A 20249-nucleotide genomic window follows, 5' to 3' on the forward strand; every position below is an offset into this window, starting at 1 on the left:
GCCTTACTCTGAGATTAAAAACTCCTCAGCACAATGACTGCAACTTTTTAACATAAATACGACCACACTTTTCTCCCATTTTGTTCTCATAAATAGATTGCATTTTTACTAAGAATATATGCTTAAAAATAGCCTGATGCTGAGACATTAAATGATGTGCTTTTGAATTCATGCTGAAGTTGTCACACTTGTCCATGTTGGACTTGTCCATGTATACTTGTTCATGTCCAACCCAGTAACCTTGCTTGGTAAAAGCACAATTTCCAGAAGAGCATTTATTTAAGATGAAAACATCAGAAGAGGCCTCCTCATTTTTTTCATAAACTTATTTTGGGGGTTATTCCCCAGCACTACTAAGCCTGTGTGATCAAGTTCAGTTTGTTGGGGTTTTTTTGTGCTTTTTTTCTGGCCAAAAATTCTTGTTATGCCTTCCCTTATTTTGAATAACTTCTTAGTAGCCAGTGCTTTCTCCCAGAAATGGGTCTTAACCTACTGTTATCAAGACACCTCCTTGTCACCATCATATTTTCTAGAAAAATCCCCTTGGCCAGAATTCTTCTCCTGGGAAGCTGAGAAGCCTCAGAGAAAAAGGAAAACAATATTATCTAATTTGCTTCTCCTGTGTTTTGCTGCTTTGGAATGTAGTTGGAGCTGGTTTACCAACAGGTGATTGCTTCATTGGTTTCATGTGAATTGTTTTCACTTAATGGACAATCACAGCCAAGCTGTGTCGAGGCTCTGGAAGAGTCACGAGTTTATTATTAGTGTGTTTTAGCAGACTTACTTCTATAAGTATCCTTTCTCTATTCTTTAGTATAGTTTAGTATAGAATTCTTTAATATAATATCTTAAAATATTAAATTAGCCTTCAAAGAGCATGGAGCTAGATGCATCATTCCTTCCTTCATCTGGAAACTCCACAAATACAAGACCTCCTCATTTCTTTTTAACAGTCAAAACTTATGAAGCACTGAAAGGTTTTTTTTTGGCAATTAAACTTGTCCAGTTCTTCAACAATTTTGTCTCCTTCACTTTCTTCAATTCTGCAGCATTCCTTTCAAATGCAGGCATTAGTTTTACATGATATCTCATTTTTACTTTGTGTGAGGAACTTCAGACAGCAGGATCAAATTCTGCCAAAAATGAAGCCATGAAAACAGCATCCCATGATGAAAATTGCCAGATAATCTTAACTCTAAACAACACTTTGTCTTACCTGAAGTGATGCATTTTCTAAAAAGTTAAAAATTCTTTCTAGAGTTACTGTCCCAAACAAATGGAAGCATTTTATTTGGAGTGTTTTTAGCCTAATGTCTAAAACTGGCTACATGGTAGGATCCTGATCTCCTAAACAGAAGAATCCTTGGCTTGGAGAAAAAAGTCACATGACATTTTAATGACTTGGAGCTCTCCTGACCAGACATAGCACATATGACTTTCTGACTTTTGGTTGGCGCAGAGATGAACAGTGACTTTATTCTTTTTGCTCTCCTTTTTTCATAGGCTCTGAAATATTTTTTTTTCTTTTTTTTTTTTTGTTTTTTTGCAGAGCTCTACCATCTAAACGTTCTGGCAAAAAAGCATCACTTATAACAGGCTGAGCTCCAGAATCACATATTTCCCTGCCTTGGCAGTGATTTTTCTGCTTGATTTTAAGCTTCCTTTTGCCTGGCACTATGCTATTCAAAACATGGTTAATTCTAAATGTAATATATAGAAGCACATTATTTTACTACTGGGTTAAGCCTTAGCAATTCCTGATCCATATATCTTTTGAACTATAGTAATAGGCATCCAGTCTAATAATTTTCAAACATTTTTCATTTTACTGTGAAATGCGGTCAAACTACTCATTTTAAATGACATTTTTATGTGATTTATCCCATTTTTTACAGAACAAAAACTGGGTGCTAAAATGTGGGAATTAAAACTTTCATCCATACTTGTTTAATAACCTGTATTCAAATAGGAGAACAGAATAATTTCTCCTTGTTCAAGATGCAGCTCTTAAGTGAATTTCCTCTTAAATTTCTTTCCAGATTTTTGTACCAGAGCTTGAAGAACAGTTCTTGCAGAAAGACTACCCTCTGAGTTGTCAGGAGGATTAATGTCTGCTGGGACCTACTATCTGAAGGCCTTATGTGCAAGTCAATTTTGTTGTTAAACATGCATCTCATGTAATTTGTGCACTTTAACACTAAAAACATTTTCCCTCACTTTCTTCCCTGGCTCTTTAATTTAAAAACATGCCCTTGGTGCATCTGGGACAAAGTATGAGCCAAGAAATATGCAGTTCAAACTTTTCACAAGAGAGCCTCATCTCAGACTCACTCAGCAAGCAGCCCTAAAATACCAATCATATTTATCTAGTTGTAACAGAAAAAAATCCATGATCATTCAACACATCTCCAAATCAGGATTCTTGTTAAACCAAATCAATAATGGACCATCACAGAGCCTTTGTAAATTGATAAAAATCAGCCTTGGGATGCAAGACTGAGCTCTCAAAACTTAGTGGGCCTGAATCTCCAATGTCTGGTCTAATTGTCTGAGTTTCCACAAGTCAATAAAGAGAAAGGAGATTTATTCCTTCAAAGATTCTACACTGACACAGAGGGAAAGTTAAATAACTGTTTTCTGCAAGAGGCTATCTAGTTCCACACAAGGAACTTAGACACACACTTACTTAATACCTACACAGCAAACTCTTAATGATTGCCATCAAAATGACACCACTAAGCATATGTAAAAGTTGTAACAATGTACATTTCATCATTCACTGGAAAGTTTAAAAAAAATTAAATTCAGCTTTCCACAAAGGCAGATTATTTCATTATTTCTTCCCTTCACAGCGCTTGGATACCTCTCTGCCTTTAAGAACTCTCAGAAGAACCTGTACCTCCAGTTCTACTTTCCAATAAATATTTTACTTAGGTAGGGCTTTTAAGACAGAAAAGTCTTCTTTCATCACATACTACACAAGTGGCATTGTCATGTTCCATATCTTTAATTGATAAGAATTCTGTAAACTGAGCATTTCAGAAATCTTAATTCCAAGCTATATTTAATACACATCTGCTAGAGCAGACAGAGAGGTGATTAAAAATTGGAAAATAAATGGCACTACCTATGAGGTATCTAATGTTACAGACAGATAAAAGGGTTCCAGGTCTAAAGAATACACCCACTGCTTCAGCATAATCCTTCTTTATATAATTCATAGCATCTTCATTATAAACTGAATAGAATTTTATCTCTTTACCAGCACTTGAAAGTGTAATTTAACCTTATTAGTCATACAGTGGCATAAAATAATAAAGGTGGCCAGTGGACTATTTGGTACAGCTCACTACAAAGCTGAACAAAACCTTACCGGTGGTCCAGGAGGTCCAAGGGGACCCTTGTTGGCTTCTGAACAGGAGCAAGCATGAGGAAGGGCAGGGCAATTTTCCTCATCTCTCTATGAAAAGGTTAAGATAGGAGAAGAATGATGCGCAGAACTTCAAATGCTAGGTATTTTATCAGTCTAAGACATAGTATTTAGTACAGTCTAAGACAGTACTCAAAAGCACCTACTTGATTTAGAAAAATACATCTAATTGACTTTCAATAGGAGAAGTAAACCATGCAGAGATGGGCTTTTTAGAAAACTTTTAAGCATCCATTCCAAATAAAATATTTGTCTCAACAAAGTAGAAAATAAAAGACAAATTCTACACTTATTGAAAGAGGTTTCTTACCAAGCCAGGGAGTTCACAGCATTTGTCTCGATTGGCCCATGAGGTAGCACAAATAATATCAAACATCTGTAACTGCAGCTGTTTCAAAACAAAGGTGGCGTACAATATGACTGTTAGATGTAGGATCAGTGCAAAATGGAGCCATCAGCAAGCAAAGCCAACTTGATTCAAGCACTCAGATTAGACAAAGGCTTTTGACTTCGAGCAGCAAGCCACAAATACCACATTTAAATGGCAAATCCGCTGCTTCTTCCAAATGTGTGTCCAACCAACTCATCTGAACTATCAGACATTACATGAATTGAGCAAAGCTGTTCAAAGTTAAATGCTGCATGCATTTGTTGAATTTTCCCCCACTCCTTGCTCAAATTCCTTATTTTGCCCAATGGTGTATTCCAGTATCATTTTATAGCAAAAAAAGACATCAAGACTTAGGCAAAAGAGAGTTTAGCTTCTCTGAATAACTCCTCTTAACCCTCTGGTCTGCTCTTCAGATTTCATCTGGGACAAGGTCTTCTGTAGACCATTACTTACACTGGAGCTGAGCCACAAATAATATTTCTCATTTTTCCAGTTTAACTTTACTTTAGAATATGGCCTCTCTTATCCGTATTGTCCCCAGGCAATGATAGCTTAAGAATGGGGAAAAGGTTGCTCACCACGTGACAATATTGGGCAAAAGAAAAAAATTCCCATCACAGGTCTGGGAACATGGTTTGGACAAGAATTTAATCTGCAAGAACACACACATGCTAAAAATAGTGGCTGCTTGATACTCAGAAACAATATACTAAATAGGACTCAATGGTAAAACCAATTATCTCCTTTACAGCCCTCGCTGAACAAAGGGGTCTACAGAGATGAAGCTTTCTTCTGTTGCTATTTCTATTCTTTTTCCATGCCTTGTTTATGTGCATACTGAATAGGGAATGGTATGGAACAGAACATCCCATTAAATTAACCCCACATGTTAAAAAATTTGAGGAACTGCTAGAGACAGAATGCTGGGTTTGTTCCCATTATTTTCAGTGGCATTATTTTAAGATCAGAACAGAGGAATGAATTTTAAAATTTTCTTATGACTGCATTGCTTCTAAAGCTGTTAAAATTAACTACATATGTGCATCTTTGGTTTTGCCTCATTTTTTTCCTTATAAAAGTAAAATATTATATTTTAAATAAAGGCATACTTTCATATAAATAGACATTCTCCTCACCTGCCAGCAGATTAGCTGGTTTGTGGATTTGCTGTACTGCAGATGCAGACACAATGAGCTGGCACCACACAAAACACCTCAGACAGCTGAAGTGCAGCATGGAGGCAGCATCTGGACTCTCAGTTTGGCTCCATGGAGATCCACCCTGGGTCCAGCAAGTCTGTGTCAAATGGAAGCTGGGGCTGCACGGGGAGCCACTTAGTGTCCCTCTTTGCTGCTCATCCCCAAGCTCCTGTCTCCAGGAAGCCTCATAGTGCAGCAGCAGACAAAAGTGCAGGCACACACTGCTCTGGGACACAGAACATCTGAGCATTTGCATGATATTGCTCTTAAGCAAATCACACATCCCAGAAATGGGGTGCAGCAGCACCAGAGCTGGTTCTGTAGAGAGCACCTTAGGTTCAGAGGTTGTATTGCCACTTTTTTCCATAACTCAGTCCATCCCAAGCTATTCTGTTATCCTGATGAATGGTAGGACAAAATTTATAGATAGGTATGTACATGTATTCATTTTGTCTGGACTAGGCAATCTGGACAATAGGAATAAAGTCTGTTGGTGTAAATTAAAGAGCAAACAGACATTTTCTGAAATGCTGTATTCACCAACCAAATGTTGGATGACTCAGTATTCTTTTTAAAAACCATTATGTGGGTTGCTCTGACTCAAGCTAAAACCCAAAACAAAGCTTTCTTTGCTACTCTTAAACATTTATTCATAAGTCTATGCATTTATAGTGATTTTGCTTTCTAAATATCCAGCCCCACAAGCTGGATCAGTAAGGTGGAAAAATCCTCATCTACCTAGGCTACAGCTCTGCAAATTTCTCAACAGACCACGTTAGACAATACTATTAACAGTACATATGCATGCAAGCAAACAAGCTTCAAAGAGGAGGAAACATCAATAAAGACGAGGTCTGTGAATTGTAGATAATGTTTTAAAGTTGGACTTTTCATTAAATCCCACTGAAGGAATAGAAAACATTACTTGCTGCTGGTCCCAGTCAGGTTTCATTGCTCTGGCTACAATACAATCCTGAGATGACTCATTCAGGAGTGTTAAAAGGGTTTGGCACCTTGAGCCTAATCCCCTGTTTGATCTGTCTGTCTGTCTGTCTGTCTATCTATCTATCTATCTATCTATCTATCGCTGCCTGCTCATTTTACCATTGCACACTGTATATATTGATGGGAAAAAAAACTCTGGTAGAATTATATTTCCTTAAAATTGAAATGTCTGGCAAAATTCAAATGACTGCTCTGTATTGATTTATCTTTAAAATACACTAAAAATATTCCAAGAATGTTAAACTGTTCCATGTGAATACAATTAGAACAAAACATCCACAATTTTGTTCCAAACTGTCCGCTTGTTTTTACTCTATGTAATAAGCATGTCTAAAACTAAGAGATCTACTAATCTAGTAGCTGTTCTGAGAACCTCTATCCTGCCTCCTACTAGATTCCTTTGATGTCTTTTAGAGTAGGAAACCATCTCATCTGTGTCTTAAATGTGACTATTTAAAGAAGTACTGTTCAATATTAATAAATTGTGCAGAATGGAGACTTCAGAGGATGGCATTTGGGTGCTTTCTTGATTTGTTTCTAATTTGATATATATGGTAATACCAGAAGACAGCTTTACCCTACTAAAGAATTTTCATCTTCATCTACACATTTCTAATCTTACATCAGCTTTACAGTTCATTTGAACAAAATCAAATTTTTCAGTGAGTGGGCAGTCTGATATTTTTTTATATAGATTCCTAGGTTCTAACAAAAGACACATTTCTTTCCACTTCTTTACAAAGGCTTCTCTAATTCCAAGATTTCCTAAGTCTGCCTTTTTCTGTTTCTATTGGAATGTGCCTACAAAGGTTTCTCTGTGTAATTGTCTTTCCAGGCTTCATATAATTATTATCCATCAATTTGGGCCCTAAAAGCTCTTTCTTTTCATACAGAGACATATTCTGAGGGCTTATTTTTTACTAAAAAAGAGTATTTTCATATATTAACAAGTAAATACATATTTGAAACCTCATTCCTATTCAAGTCAATCCTTGGTTCAAGGTTCACATTCTCTGCTAAACTCATTCTAGGGTCAAGAAAGTTCAAGGAAAATTAGCAAACACTACCATGCACAAAAAACTCAAAATCCCCCAAACAAAACAAAACAAAACTGAAAGACACACATTGGTTGTCAAGCAGAAAGAATAATCAATTACTGCTTCTAGGAGAATAATTTCAGAGGAATGAATGAGCACTTAAACTGGGGGAGAGGGGAGACTTTTCTCTCTTAAAATGTCCTGTATTATAAAAGAGCTTAGTAAGTCAGGTATACTTAGATGAGAGCTTTTGGGGACAGTCTGTGCCAAACCAGCTCAATTTTTTAGTGAACAGACAGTGAATTAATGGGCAGACAAAGAATCAGAGGAATAACAGACATGGCGAATAATTACAAAAAATTTTAAAAACCAAAGTTTAAATAATTCCAGGCAAAGGAGTTATGCACGACATTACTCTATGTAATTATTTTTGGAACACAAGTAATATCTGAATGTATCAACTGTGTTTACATATGGTTTTGAGAATCAAATTTCAACAATTATTTCATTTATTAAAATAATAAAAAACAGATTTTGCCCATGTTGACAACTACTACAGGCTTTTGCAGAATTTCTGAAATGCTGGGTCTTTACTATTTAAAATGAATTCACTTGGCTTCAAGTGAAAACCAACTGCAAAGTTCCAAAACATTTGATTTTTAGGATAATTTAAGTGTTGGAAAGAGTTGTTCTGTTCCACTCACCGGTGCAGAATTGTCCCTTGGTCCCCTGGATCTCACCATCCTCCCCAGCACTTCTATGCCATCAGAACTAATATTCCCTGCTGCATTAATGGTCTTCTCACCCACTTCCTTGCAGTCAATAATTATCTTGGCCGTGGTCTTGCTGATAACAACATGCAACTGAGCAAAAGAGAAGATGCCTTAACACACAAAGGAGCCCATGAGATAAATGTGTTCTTTCCTTGGGAAAAAGGGGGCATTCTTGAATTGATCTCCTCACTCCATGCTTGCTAATGAAACTCCAAAAACATTCCAAAGCAAATAATCTAGACGACCTCTAGAGGTCCCTTCCAACCTGAATTATTCTATGATTGTAAACTGTTGAATGAATTTAGTTTATTTTTCTACTTCTGGAACATCTGCAAAGAAATTGGCAACTTAAAAAAATTAGTCAATAAATAAATAATTTGTCCCAACAGAAGATCTACAGTTCATTTACTACTCAGATCCCACAGAACCTTTGATTTATGTGGCTATTCGTTGTATAGAGCATTGAATTTCACCATTACAGACATTATAGCCAGCCACATGCAGAAGCCAAAATTTAGTTTGTAAATTATACATTGACAGCAAAAGCTGCCATAGCGAAGTTTTTACACTGAAAAAATCAAATCACATCAAGTGCAGTACGGAAAGCAGAGCACAACAACCAAATTCTTTCCTTCTGCCTTGATCACACTCTGTTGTCCCTCACTGATGCAGCAGAGACACTCCCAGTAGGGAGGACTAACTACAAATATCCTGTCATGAGCAAACTCTCAGGGCTTTTGTTTTGTTTGTTTTGTTTAGGAAAGATCCAAACATCAGGAAAAAAAGTCAATGACAAAATTGACTTTTTGACTTTTTTGACAACAAATAGGTGCTGCAATCCCAGGGCTGCTTCACCTGCTTTCAGAAAAAATGCTAAAAGTTCTCAAATAACAAAAGAAAGTTCAACATGGCATAGCTCTCAAAATGTATTTTAAAATTACAACTGATGAAAAAATGATTTTTTTCCTGGAAATTTTGTTTTGAATGACACTGCCAATCCAAATCTAAAAAGGAAAAGCTGATTAATTTCTAAATTATTTTTCAAGATATGTATTTTTAAATGAACTCTAAAATACTGGCAAAAAGTATGAGATGAAAATCTAACACATCAGTTTCATGATAAAAACTATTATTTGTTTAATGTTAATTTAATTCTGCAAAGAGATGTATGATGGTAAAGTAGGTGATGAGAAATACACTTTTTTTTGGTGGTCAATTGACCTCATGAAACAAGATTTTGAAACACGAAAAAGTCACAAGTTTTTATTCAGAGTACTTTCTCCCTATTGTCATTACTAACCTTATGAAAACTCCCATAAAATATCTTCCTTATTTCAGGACCTTCAAAAGTCACAGTCTGAAAATCTCCTTTGTAGTCATAGTTAAAGAAAGTCAGAGTTTTTCCACCATCTGTGTGAGATCAAAATTAAGGGCTCTGTGTTAAAGAAAAGTCCTGATACAATATTTGAAAAAGTCAATTTGCATTTGACAAAGAACACCAAAGATGACAGCTCAAATGTTAGTAAAACACATTCATAAACAACACATTGACCTGCAAGTAACAAGTTATATCAGTGAAATGCTCTTTCCTGGTTTGACAGGAAGGATGGGCCAGCAGTTCTGAGTCTACCTCACCCATGTCTACCTGGTTCTGCTCTCTCAGTCATTCTCTGTGAGAGTTGGATGAGAAAAACCCTTCTTCAAGCTGGCTAAATGCCTAACTCCCACCTATTTCAAGGTGACAAACTGGCAGCTATCAAGAACAGGTATCACAGTAGCTTCATCTTCTCAACAGTAAAACCTTGTAAATTATAATCCCTGTCTCACAATTGTGAACATAAAACCGAGAAGAAATGAAGAGCCACTAAAAGTTCATGTCTGTGGTCCTTACTCTGTTTTTCACCAGACTGCATTTCCTCTACATATTCTCCCAGTACCACTGGCTTATATCAAGACAGATTTGATCAGAATCAGATTCAAAGCATTGGAAATCTTAAAAGCAGATGAGTACCTCACATCAAATTGCATCTAGTATAGATCCTTGGAATCCAGTTTAAAGCAGTTAACTCAAAATTTGACTCTAACTCCAAATTAAGCTCAGTCAAATTGAATCTAAAAGCCATGCATTAGCGATTCTCCCTGCCAGATTCAGGTGGTTGTTCTGGCAGCAGATTGAAACACTGGCAATAATAAAACTAGACACAGAATTAATCATTTGTACAGTAAAACCACTGATAAAACAGAAAACACATACTATCTAAAATAACTCCAACCAGTGGTTCATATGCTTCGTTCAAAATCTCCCACAGAGCAAAGGGCTCCTGCGGCGTGTCCGGCAGTACCCGAAAGAGAAACGTGATGGTGTAATCAGAAGGGAGACCTTCAGGATGCAAATACCTGTCAGGGAAATAATCAGTCTTTGAAACTGGAACAACACTAAATCTGGTGACTTACTCATCAGAATTTTGCAGAGCATGTTTTCTATTACTCTGTATATTCCCTTATAAACCAAGACTGAGAAGCGATATAAGTGTCTATAAAATCTACTCACTTAATAAATCTGAAAGAATTCTTATGAAGAAAGTAGAAGTTATTGTCTCCCTTGAAATTTACAAAAGTGACTGTAAAATTTAACTTTTTTTTTTATAATTTGAAGATCAAATCGGAGGTCAGGAAGCAAAGCTGAAATGAATTATATTTAAAGCTTTTAACTCTCAAAACCTTTGAAATTGTTCGATTTAGGAGACAATGGAAATTGCTTGGAGGACCAGTCTCAATAGACATGTCCTTTGTCATTAAACCACTATAAATGGATTAAAATTAGGAGTGACAAAACTGTTATAGGAAGCTTTATAAAATATAGAGAATGGAGTTTATGCATTTCAAAGCCAATACAAAAGAAAGTGAAGTCAGAACAAATCACATACTGAAATACAATCTGGTTCCTAGAATTTATGCAGAAGAGAGAGGAAGTTTATGATATAGAAGTACTTTATTTTATGTCATTTCCAAAAATCCATTATTTCTTCAAGTTGAATTTAATGTTTTGTTGTCAAATCCCAAAGTGAAAATTTGGTAAGTGTCTAAGACGATTAACTGTATGTTAAATGTTAATTAGTCTGATTCCTTAAAACCATAGTAAGGGAATCTGAAAGAAGTCTCAAGAGTTATTAAAACAATTTATTTTCAAGTGTTTCTGGCACATAGTATGAATCATGTTGAAAAGAGATTTAACATGATATATCATCCATATATTCTGCACACTGTCAGTAGATTATCAGATGGGATGTTACCCTGCCCATAGAGAAAGAGGGGGAACTCAATAGATAAAAGAAAAAAGCCTTTACAGTGTGTCCATTGTACAGAATGAAAGCCAATTCAATAAGCAGGGTAGGTTAAATGCAAGGTTTGGGGATACAGAACTCAAAAAGGAGAATAAATGTAACGGCATTCAGTGCACAGATGAAGTGACAAAGCCAAGTGGTATTTTTCAGACATACCTGTGGATCATCAAGAGAAAGGTGTTCTCTGAACCATGAAAAGGAGTGAAAGTCTAATGAAGCAGTAAGACTGGGCTGGGGTGGCAGCTAGAGAATAGCATATAAAGGCAGCAGATCAAATTAGAAAGAAGCAGAAAGGGAAAAAAGTGAGAAATATTAATCCCTTGGCATTTCAGTCCATCAAGGCCCAGGAGGAAACAAAACAAGGAGAATGGGAAACAGCACCAAGAAGTACAACTGGGACACAACAGGATAATCACACACACTGATGATACCCAATATAAACCTTCAATTTCCCACTGTTTTTCTCTGTTATTTATCTTAGATAAATAATATTTTTCATTAACTTTCCCACATGTAATTCATCAGAGTCACTACTTCTCTCTGGTGCTACTTAAAATGGAGTGGGGGTCTGGACTGAGAGGAACCCGACACAGCACAGACACTGTTTATACAAGAAACAGGGTTTCCAACATTTCCTCTCTGAGGAATGACTGTAAAACTTCAGTCAGTGGATTCTTCACGGCCTCCTCCACAACCCTCCCAAGACACAGTCCCTGTGACTGAAAGATGTCCTGCCTCCCTCCCAGGCAGGTGCTGGATGGGGCTCACACAGAGTCACTTCCACATAAGGGTGTTAATCTTCCCTTGTAACCAGTGGCTGGACACAGACTGCAGTAAAAGTGGCTGAGGAACAGCTGAAGCAGGTTCTCATTCTGACCCTTGCTTCAAGGACATGCTGAACTCTCTGAGACTTCAACCTGCATTCCAGAGGCACCCTTCACAAAGTGCTGCAGACTGGAATCTGCCCAGACATGGGCCTGCATGAAATTGCCAGGTGTTACACAGACACCAACCTGAAACAGGCTCATGGGAAAACCAAAATAGCCAGTGGGCTTACCTACTTTACCTACAATTGTTATTTTTTGAATTAAACTGATTGAAGGGTCAGAGCACCAAACATTTTCCTATTCATCAGTATATCAGAGATATACATTAGCACCTCTGCACTTCTGACTTAAAAATACTAGTCCATGAAATGAATAATTGTCTGCACTAGAAAATTATCTTCACGTGGTTTGTGAGTATTTATATGTGAATACATACTTGGTAGGCTGGGATACCAGAGCATCCTTGTGTAGTCTGTAACATGGGAAAACATTAAATGTACCAGGTTCCATAGAAACCCCTTCCACAGATGAAAACTCCTTTTCAACCAAACCAAACATTTCCATCATTTTAAATCCTGGAAGATATCAAAAGGCAAGTTTTATTAATTTAAATTAATACTGCATCAGAGGATACAAAAAAAGACATTGCCAATTGAATCTAAGAGTTTCATTGCCTGTTAGCACGAAGGGAAATGTATTGCCTAATACTGTGAAAATAATATAATTAAAACGATTCCATAAATCAGAAACAAAAATGAACACAAAAATACTGTACCTGCAAAATTATTGCCATCTTTAACTACCAGTGGGCAGGCTGGAAAGAAAAAAAAGATATATTTAAGAATACAAGATATGTCCCACTGAGTCAGAACAATCATGCAATTAGACTTAAACTCAGCACTCTACCCCAAGAGCAGCAAAAGGAGGCTGGGTAGGGAGGACAGGCAAGCCTGGGCACTTCCTACTCCATTCTGTCGATGCTTCTCAGGATCCCCAAGGGTTGTAGCAAAGATATTAAGGGGCGCTCCCTGTGTGCTCCATATAAAATATTTGTATGGATTTCTTGTCCATTAATTTGTCTAATCCTCCCTACAAGCCTGCCTTCACAACCTCCTCAGCAAGTTCAAATTTGTTGAGAAAAAAGGCAACAAACTCATTGCCTGTTGCATAAAATAAAGTATGTCTTATATGGGAAGTTAACCAAGCGTTCTCTAATTCTCTGTGAGCTTTTCCAGCCTAACCCATCTCAAGTTCAAGTACTGCAGATGACATTCTCTGTACCTTCTTAAACTCCACAATAGTTTCCATTAGGAAGAGAAACCAGAACAATCCCCAAGATGTGTATTCACATTTTTAATAGGTGCAAATCTGGTTTATACGTTTCTTTTGGCAGGGAAGAAAGGTCACTAACATATTTCAGGAAAGTTGCCCTGGGAAATCAACAAGCCTAAAGCAGCATATCAACCAAGTATGACACCCCAGGATACTCACATTTGAAGATCACTTTTAGAAAACAAGCACAAGTGATCCATAAAGGATACTGTTGAGAATTGTCAGTGTTTAACATTCTCTCTACCATTGAAAGTAGAGCTCATGGTCAAAATCTCAGAACTGGTGGCTCACAAGCAACATCCTTTTAGCTTACCAGTTCTGACAATTCAGAGTCTCATGATAACTCACAGCCCTGTGCACAAGGACTCCGTACAATAACAAATATTTCACATCAGTCACAAAGTGCCTGCTTCCTGGCTTATACACAAGGAAATACATTGTGGGCACACACCTAACAGCCTGTGAATTACTGACCAATAATCATTAAGTGTTGCTCTGGAATGCCTATTCCTTAATTTTCATTAAGAGACAGAAGTGTGACTTTCTCACAGATTTCAGAATTTGAGTGTGTTTTATGTTTTTCCTTAGGCTACAACTCATCTACTTTCATAACAAAAATGTTAATGATTGGATCTCTATTAATAAATTAACCATGTGACTTGAATAAGAAAGAATGCAGCTAGCAGTATTCTTACAGAGGGTTAAAGTAGCCTAGAAAACAAAATATAATTATCTTTTGTGATTCTGAAATGTCAACAACATCTGAAATGAGTTTTTGACAACCAGTGGCTGTATTCTGGCTTTATAGAAACAACCATTAATTATTTTGAAGTCATAAAACCTTCATTTCCCTTATCTTCTGCGGAAATACATTAGAATTATAAAGTCAGCAGTAAACTATACTAAAAAGATCAAGAATTTCTCTTAATAGGAAATTAATAGTTACAATCTCCCCAGTATTTACAGTGATTTTAGAAACAAACATAAATCAAAATGGCTAACTTGCTGATGCAGTTTCACAAACAAAAGTGATCAGCTCATCTTCAATCTTTGTAAAGGCATCAAAGTCATCCACAAAGAAGACATGTCTTTCACTGGGCTTGCTGCCAATATTAACTAACTCTGAATAGTCAGCATCAGCCACTCCAATAGCAAAAAAGGTAAACCCTGTAAAACAAAAAAGAACACTCCTGTGAGTCACTCATTTTGAGAGTGGAAGTACAATATGAACACAACTATATTTGCACTGACTCCTTTGCTGATTAAACACCAACTTGGACATTTAATTATTACCCTATAGCACGAGAAAATTCACTTATGTAATCTAAAACAGAAGTAAAACATTCTCTGTGAAATATTTCTTCTGGCTATTTATGTTTAATTAGTTAAAGTTAAACCTTAAGTGTTTTCTTGAAGATATATGACCACTCAGTAGTTCAAAGTTTTAGCATACATTTAAATTCTTTTTAAATTTAATGCTATACTCTATTACACAAAAATATCCATGTATCAAGTACAGAACAAATAAAAAGTAGAGAAATTAATTTCCTGCAGGTTCTTTACAGATTTTTTCTGTGCCACGTGTTAGTACATGTATTATTTCAAGGCACTGCTGCCTCATGAGAGAACACTGAAATAAATGCATTCTCATTTCATCAGCAATTTAACTGCACTGGTTGCATCTGTTCTATATATTTAGCATTAATATTTTTCAAAATATGAGCCTGACTTAAAGGATTTAAATCAAATGGAAACTGTACCCTACATGTTTCAGGAACAAGAAAAGAGCCATAAGGTTTTCAACGTTTTCCTTTCCATAAGAGATGAAGGAAAAACCTCTCTACATCAGGGTGAATATAGTTAATGGATATATTGTTCTAGCATGTCTCAGTCACAAATTTATTCCAGTCAAGCAATATTATCTTTAATAAGTTTGAATAAGGACCAGGGGCATTCATCACCTTCTGCAGAGCTTTAAGCATAACAAAACTTTGACTTAATACATCATAACAATATCTTCATGTCTCATCCAAGATCAGCCCCTCTTTGTGCCTCTCCATCACAGATGCCCATCAGTGCCTGCTCCAGCCCATCTGCAGCCTCACTGCAGCACACTCCAGGGAAAATGGGAGAGGGGAATTTGTGTGCCACATCCCAGCAACTGAACCCTCACAGAGTGCCACCTTCTCTGGAGGCCATTCCCAGTCCAGCAGCTAATAATGCAACTGCAAGACTTACCTGAGAGATGAATATTTTCTGTTCAGCTTAGACACAAACTCCAATTTATGAAAAAATACGTAGTTTTCTTAACTGCTACTTAAAACAGGTCATGCAAGCCCACTGTTTTGTCATCTGCATTATTGATGAAGCCCCTACATTCAGCATCTAGCAACAAAACAAGGAGGCAGCCAAGGTAGACAACTACATTTGGTTTCAGAAATCAGTGAACTACATTGGGAACATCACAGCTGTCAAAGCTAAAAGCAAATAAAAGGCATAAATGCAATTTCTCTTCATGTCACCTCACATTAAAAGGAAGGTAGCTTTTTTCTTCCATCCCTTGGTTTTGTGCCAAGTGGCACACTGAGCCCTTTTGGTTTTGGTACAAACTTCTACAACAATTAATCCACTTCTTACACTTAGACTCACAACATGGTGTGGCTGCTTAAAGCTCTAAAATTGAAGCTTTAAAGAAATTCCTAGAGGTAATTTGTGTAACATGAGAGCAGGTCAGAAAGGGTATAAGAATTTTCAATGGACCTTTTGTGTAGAAAACAAAATAGTTCAATTTGCTCATAACCACTAGACTACACTTTATAGATGATAATCCAGATTCTCAGGATCATATTCCCCAACTTCTTCATTCTGGGAGCAATTCCATTAACTAATACATAATTTTAGCACTGCTGCCAAAATGAAAAATAATTCAATTAATCACTCAAAATATCCAGAATCTAATCATATCCTAGTGGTATTCTGTGTTTCTCAGCAATTTCTGTTTTCTTTCAAACTGGAGCAAAGGCTATCCTTACCTCATGCCCACATTTAGATGCAATTAATGCAAAAAAAAGAAAATGTGAGTTGTTTTTAAAACCACACAATTTACCATCTAGTTGCATTTCTCTGGAGACTTTGTTCACATCATCCTGTGATCGCCCATCAGTGATGACAACCAAGACCTTTGGAATACCCCTTCTCATGCCTGCACCTCCTGTAAATAAGATTTCTCGTGCATGTTTAATGGCTTTGCCTGCAACACAAAAATTGACATTGACTGTGATACAAATCACATTTCTATTGGCTTCTCATGTCACATGTTACACGTACATAAAAAGAGAAATCTGTTGTGTCCTCAGTAGTCTGTCAATTTATTCATTCTGTATTTGTTAAAATCAAGATTTAGAAAAGTTTGATTTTGACCATAATGTTTCAAGTCCCAATAGCTTTGGCCCTCTGTTTTTCAATCCAGAAGGGGAATATCATGAACATGATTTGTGTGGGGGTCCTGGGTTCAGCTGGGATAGGCTCAATTTCCCTCTTTATTGCTGGTACAGTGCTGAGTTTTGGACTCCATTTGAGGCTAATGTTGAATAATGATGTTTTGGTTGTTGCTAAGCTGTGCTTACCCTGAGTCAAGCACTTTTCAGTGTCTCACTCTCTGCCCCTGAGCAGCTGCACAAGAGGACTGGAGGAGAGTGTACACAGGAGAGCTGCCCCAAACTGGCCAAAGGGATACCCCGTGCTATAGAACATCCTGCCCAGGGCATAAACTTGGGCAGTTGGCCAGGAGGGGCCAATTCCCCCGGAATGGGCTGGCCATCAGTGGTGAACAACCATACTGAGCATCATCTCTTATTCTTGGGGTTTCTCTCCCTCTATTTGTTATACCCCTTTTTATTACTATTACTATGATTGTATTTTACTTTATTTCAATCATGAAACTGTTGTCTCAGCCCACAGGCTTTACCCTTTTCTGATTCCCCTCCCCATCCCACCAGGGCTAGGGGTAGGCAGTCAGTGAGCACTGTGTGATATTTAGCTGCTGGCTGGGTTAGAGATAGCGAAACTTTCCTGTTCTGGATTGTAGGGCACTGTCTACATTAACAATTGAGAATGTCATTGTAGTAAATGGAAAATTATTTTGATAATGCTGAAAGGGGATGCAATGCAACAGCTGCAAGAAATTTATGTGAAGTCTGAAAATAATAAAACATACGGTTTCCAACTAAAACAGATTTTAACCCTTTCAACCTCATCTATAATTTCTTTATATCAGCAAGCCATTTTAAGGGATAAATTAAAATGCAACCGTAACAAACATCTTTCCCCATCCCAATCTTAAACATCCCACAGAGGCTTAACTGTCCTGGCTTATACCCAAACAGACACTCCACTCTCTCCAGTTTTCTACATGTCCTGCAAGCTGCCTCCCACCCTCTCCCCTTTATCACTTTTCTGCTCACTTGCCAAGCTGATTTCATGTTACTCCCCATTCCACCTTCCACTACCCCCAACTTAATTTGCTTTAGCCCTCCTGCCCTTCTCCCTGCCCCCTGATCCTTGTTATCACTGTTGGTCAGTGGGGTGAACATGCAGCAGGCAGGGCTGAAGTGTGTAAATTACAGATTACAAAGATTTTCTAATTTCAGAGCCCAACCCTTCATCTCCAGTGTGGAGACAGCATGCTATTACTGGTTTTGCAGTGATTAATTAAATCATTTAGCAAATGAGAAAGAAATACCGCTTAGAGAAGCAGGGGCAAAATCTGCATGACAATCTCATCCTTTCTCACCTGTTTTTGTATTTCCTCCTTTGTAGGCTATTTGCTGAATAGCTTCAAGAAGAGTCTCTTTTGTTTTGTATGCATTCAATTTAAATTCTGTCCTGGGATCATCACTAAACTGAATTATTGCCACCTGTGCACATAGAAGATGTTCATTACAAAAGCACCACCCACTGTGTGAGCAAAAAGTAAGTGAATTTGACCATTTAAAACAAGGATTTATCTTGTAACTTTGCTTCATCTTTAAATTGAAGCCAGACTTTTTTCTCTTTAAAAAAGCTTTCAGTAAATAAAGTTCAATTTTACTCTGCAACGTTGGCAACCATCTAATACTTTCTGGTTTCATTTTGCAGCAAACAGGACGAGAACAGTAATACCCATTTTGGCAGAAGCACTCTCAGTCGAGCCCAAAAGCAAAATCCTGGTTACAGCTGCTCACATGTGTACAGTTACATACTCAGAACTGCTGGGACTTAATTCAGTCTACATGAATTAATAACTGCACACAAGTAACTTAAGCTAGGGAGCAAGAAAGATTCAGGAATATATTTTGAAATATTGCCTCTGTCAAATATGACACTACTGAGTTAAGACCCTGTATTACAATACTGTACACTAAGCCCCTACAACTCACAAAGCATATATTGATCTTCATATTCCATAAGTGGTGCTCCTGATTTAAAAGAAGCTATTATGTTTAAACTTGTGACAAAGTTTCTGAAGTACCATTAATTCTATTCTGGAAAAATATCTGTATAGCAAGAAACAGTAAAAACTAAGTATTCTTCAGGGTTTGGATAAGTTAAAACTAATTTCCAATGAGATCCTAAACCCCATATTATACAGGTAACATTTAAAACAGTAACTTATTTGCCAATAATATGTTCTGGAGCACCTCTCTAAACAAATACATGAATGGAACAATCATTGCAAATTTTATTTGAAGCACTGTAGATTCTGTAGAGTGTGTGATTCAAAATAACAGAATCTTTAGTTTTCCTCATCAATGCCATTTTTAGCTTATTTATAAATAAACACTACAATGAGTACCAAAAGCATGAACAAACTTAAATCTCATTTGAATTAGAAGAGACTGAAATGATACTTAGCCCTCATGCTACGAAAATTTATACTGAGAATTTCAACATATGGTGTGCATAAAAAGATATTGAAAAAAAAATACTGACATAGAGCATATTTTATATTTTCACTGAACTGTGAAATGATGTCAGTTACTTCTTGATTCATTTCACTTCTGGTCTAGTCTAAAATACCCTGTCAAGTCCATGCACCCTCCGTCTCTGCACACACTGATTACCTGTGTTCCATCAGGACCAATCTTATCCAAAGCTCCAACAGTGCTATAAAGGAAGTTAATTATCTTATTGAAATTGTCATCTCCAATACTCCACGACCCATCCACCAGGAATGCCAGATCAGCTTTGGCTGCTTTGCACACTGAGGAAGAAAGCAAGAATTTTGGAATTAGAGCAATGCCTCAACTCAAAAATCTCAAAAATCACTTAAAAAATGCAACCATCATGAAAAGCCCTTATTTAATATTAGCTAATACATGTTAGCTTCAGTCAACAGACCTGCTGGCATTGACCTCAGTGCAGGTGTAGAACCAGCTGGGCTCTGCAAGGGAGAATTGTCTGCACCAACAGATCCTATCACAGAACACACTTCAATGGTCCTTTAAAGTCTGGCTTATCATTTTTATTTTCATTTAGGTTTTTAAGTAAAGTGACATATGAGCTTACACAATGCCAACTCCTAGCATGACGCAGTAAGCAAGATGACAGAATTTCAACTGTGGAGGTTCCCACTGGGAAAATCCATTCATAAAGTTACACTAAGGTCTGCAGTGTCTAGTGCACTTCAACTGCACTGTGCAGGAGCAATGCAGGTTTCACCCATCTCATCTGACTCCAGCATGTTCTTATGCAAAATGGCCTGCAAGAGCTGAACATTGCCCACACAAGTTGCTCACTCTTTCATGGGAACTGGGAACCTTCAACATTTCACAGAAATCCAAGTCTATTGCTTGGGGTCAGAAGTAAACTGTCTCAAACCAAAGTTATGTTTTTCAACATATTTCATCTTCATATTTCATCTAAATCCAGAG

General features: G+C 37.1%; 1 protein-coding gene across 1 annotated transcript in view; it reads right to left on the reverse strand.

Annotated features, from left to right (window-relative positions):
• Window positions 1–20249, reverse strand: part of COL14A1 (collagen type XIV alpha 1 chain) — a 114696-nt gene that overhangs the window by 25462 nt on the left and 68985 nt on the right. The window contains exons 26-36 of the mRNA XM_054295837.1: window positions 19440–19579; window positions 18131–18254; window positions 16445–16588; window positions 14341–14505; window positions 12782–12820; window positions 12443–12581; window positions 10090–10232; window positions 9136–9245; window positions 7767–7925; window positions 3741–3818; window positions 3374–3460 (exon numbers count right to left, since the gene is read on the reverse strand). Coding sequence (XP_054151812.1) covers window positions 3374–3460; window positions 3741–3818; window positions 7767–7925; window positions 9136–9245; window positions 10090–10232; window positions 12443–12581; window positions 12782–12820; window positions 14341–14505; window positions 16445–16588; window positions 18131–18254; window positions 19440–19579 — 1328 coding nt within the window. The remainder of the gene's footprint in view (window positions 1–3373; window positions 3461–3740; window positions 3819–7766; window positions 7926–9135; window positions 9246–10089; window positions 10233–12442; window positions 12582–12781; window positions 12821–14340; window positions 14506–16444; window positions 16589–18130; window positions 18255–19439; window positions 19580–20249) is intronic.

Source organism: Melozone crissalis, unplaced genomic scaffold (assembly GCF_028551555.1).
Source record: "Melozone crissalis strain CALT ecotype California unplaced genomic scaffold, PUWL_Pcris_2 ptg000002l_1, whole genome shotgun sequence".
Lineage (NCBI taxonomy): Eukaryota > Metazoa > Chordata > Aves > Passeriformes > Passerellidae > Melozone > Melozone crissalis.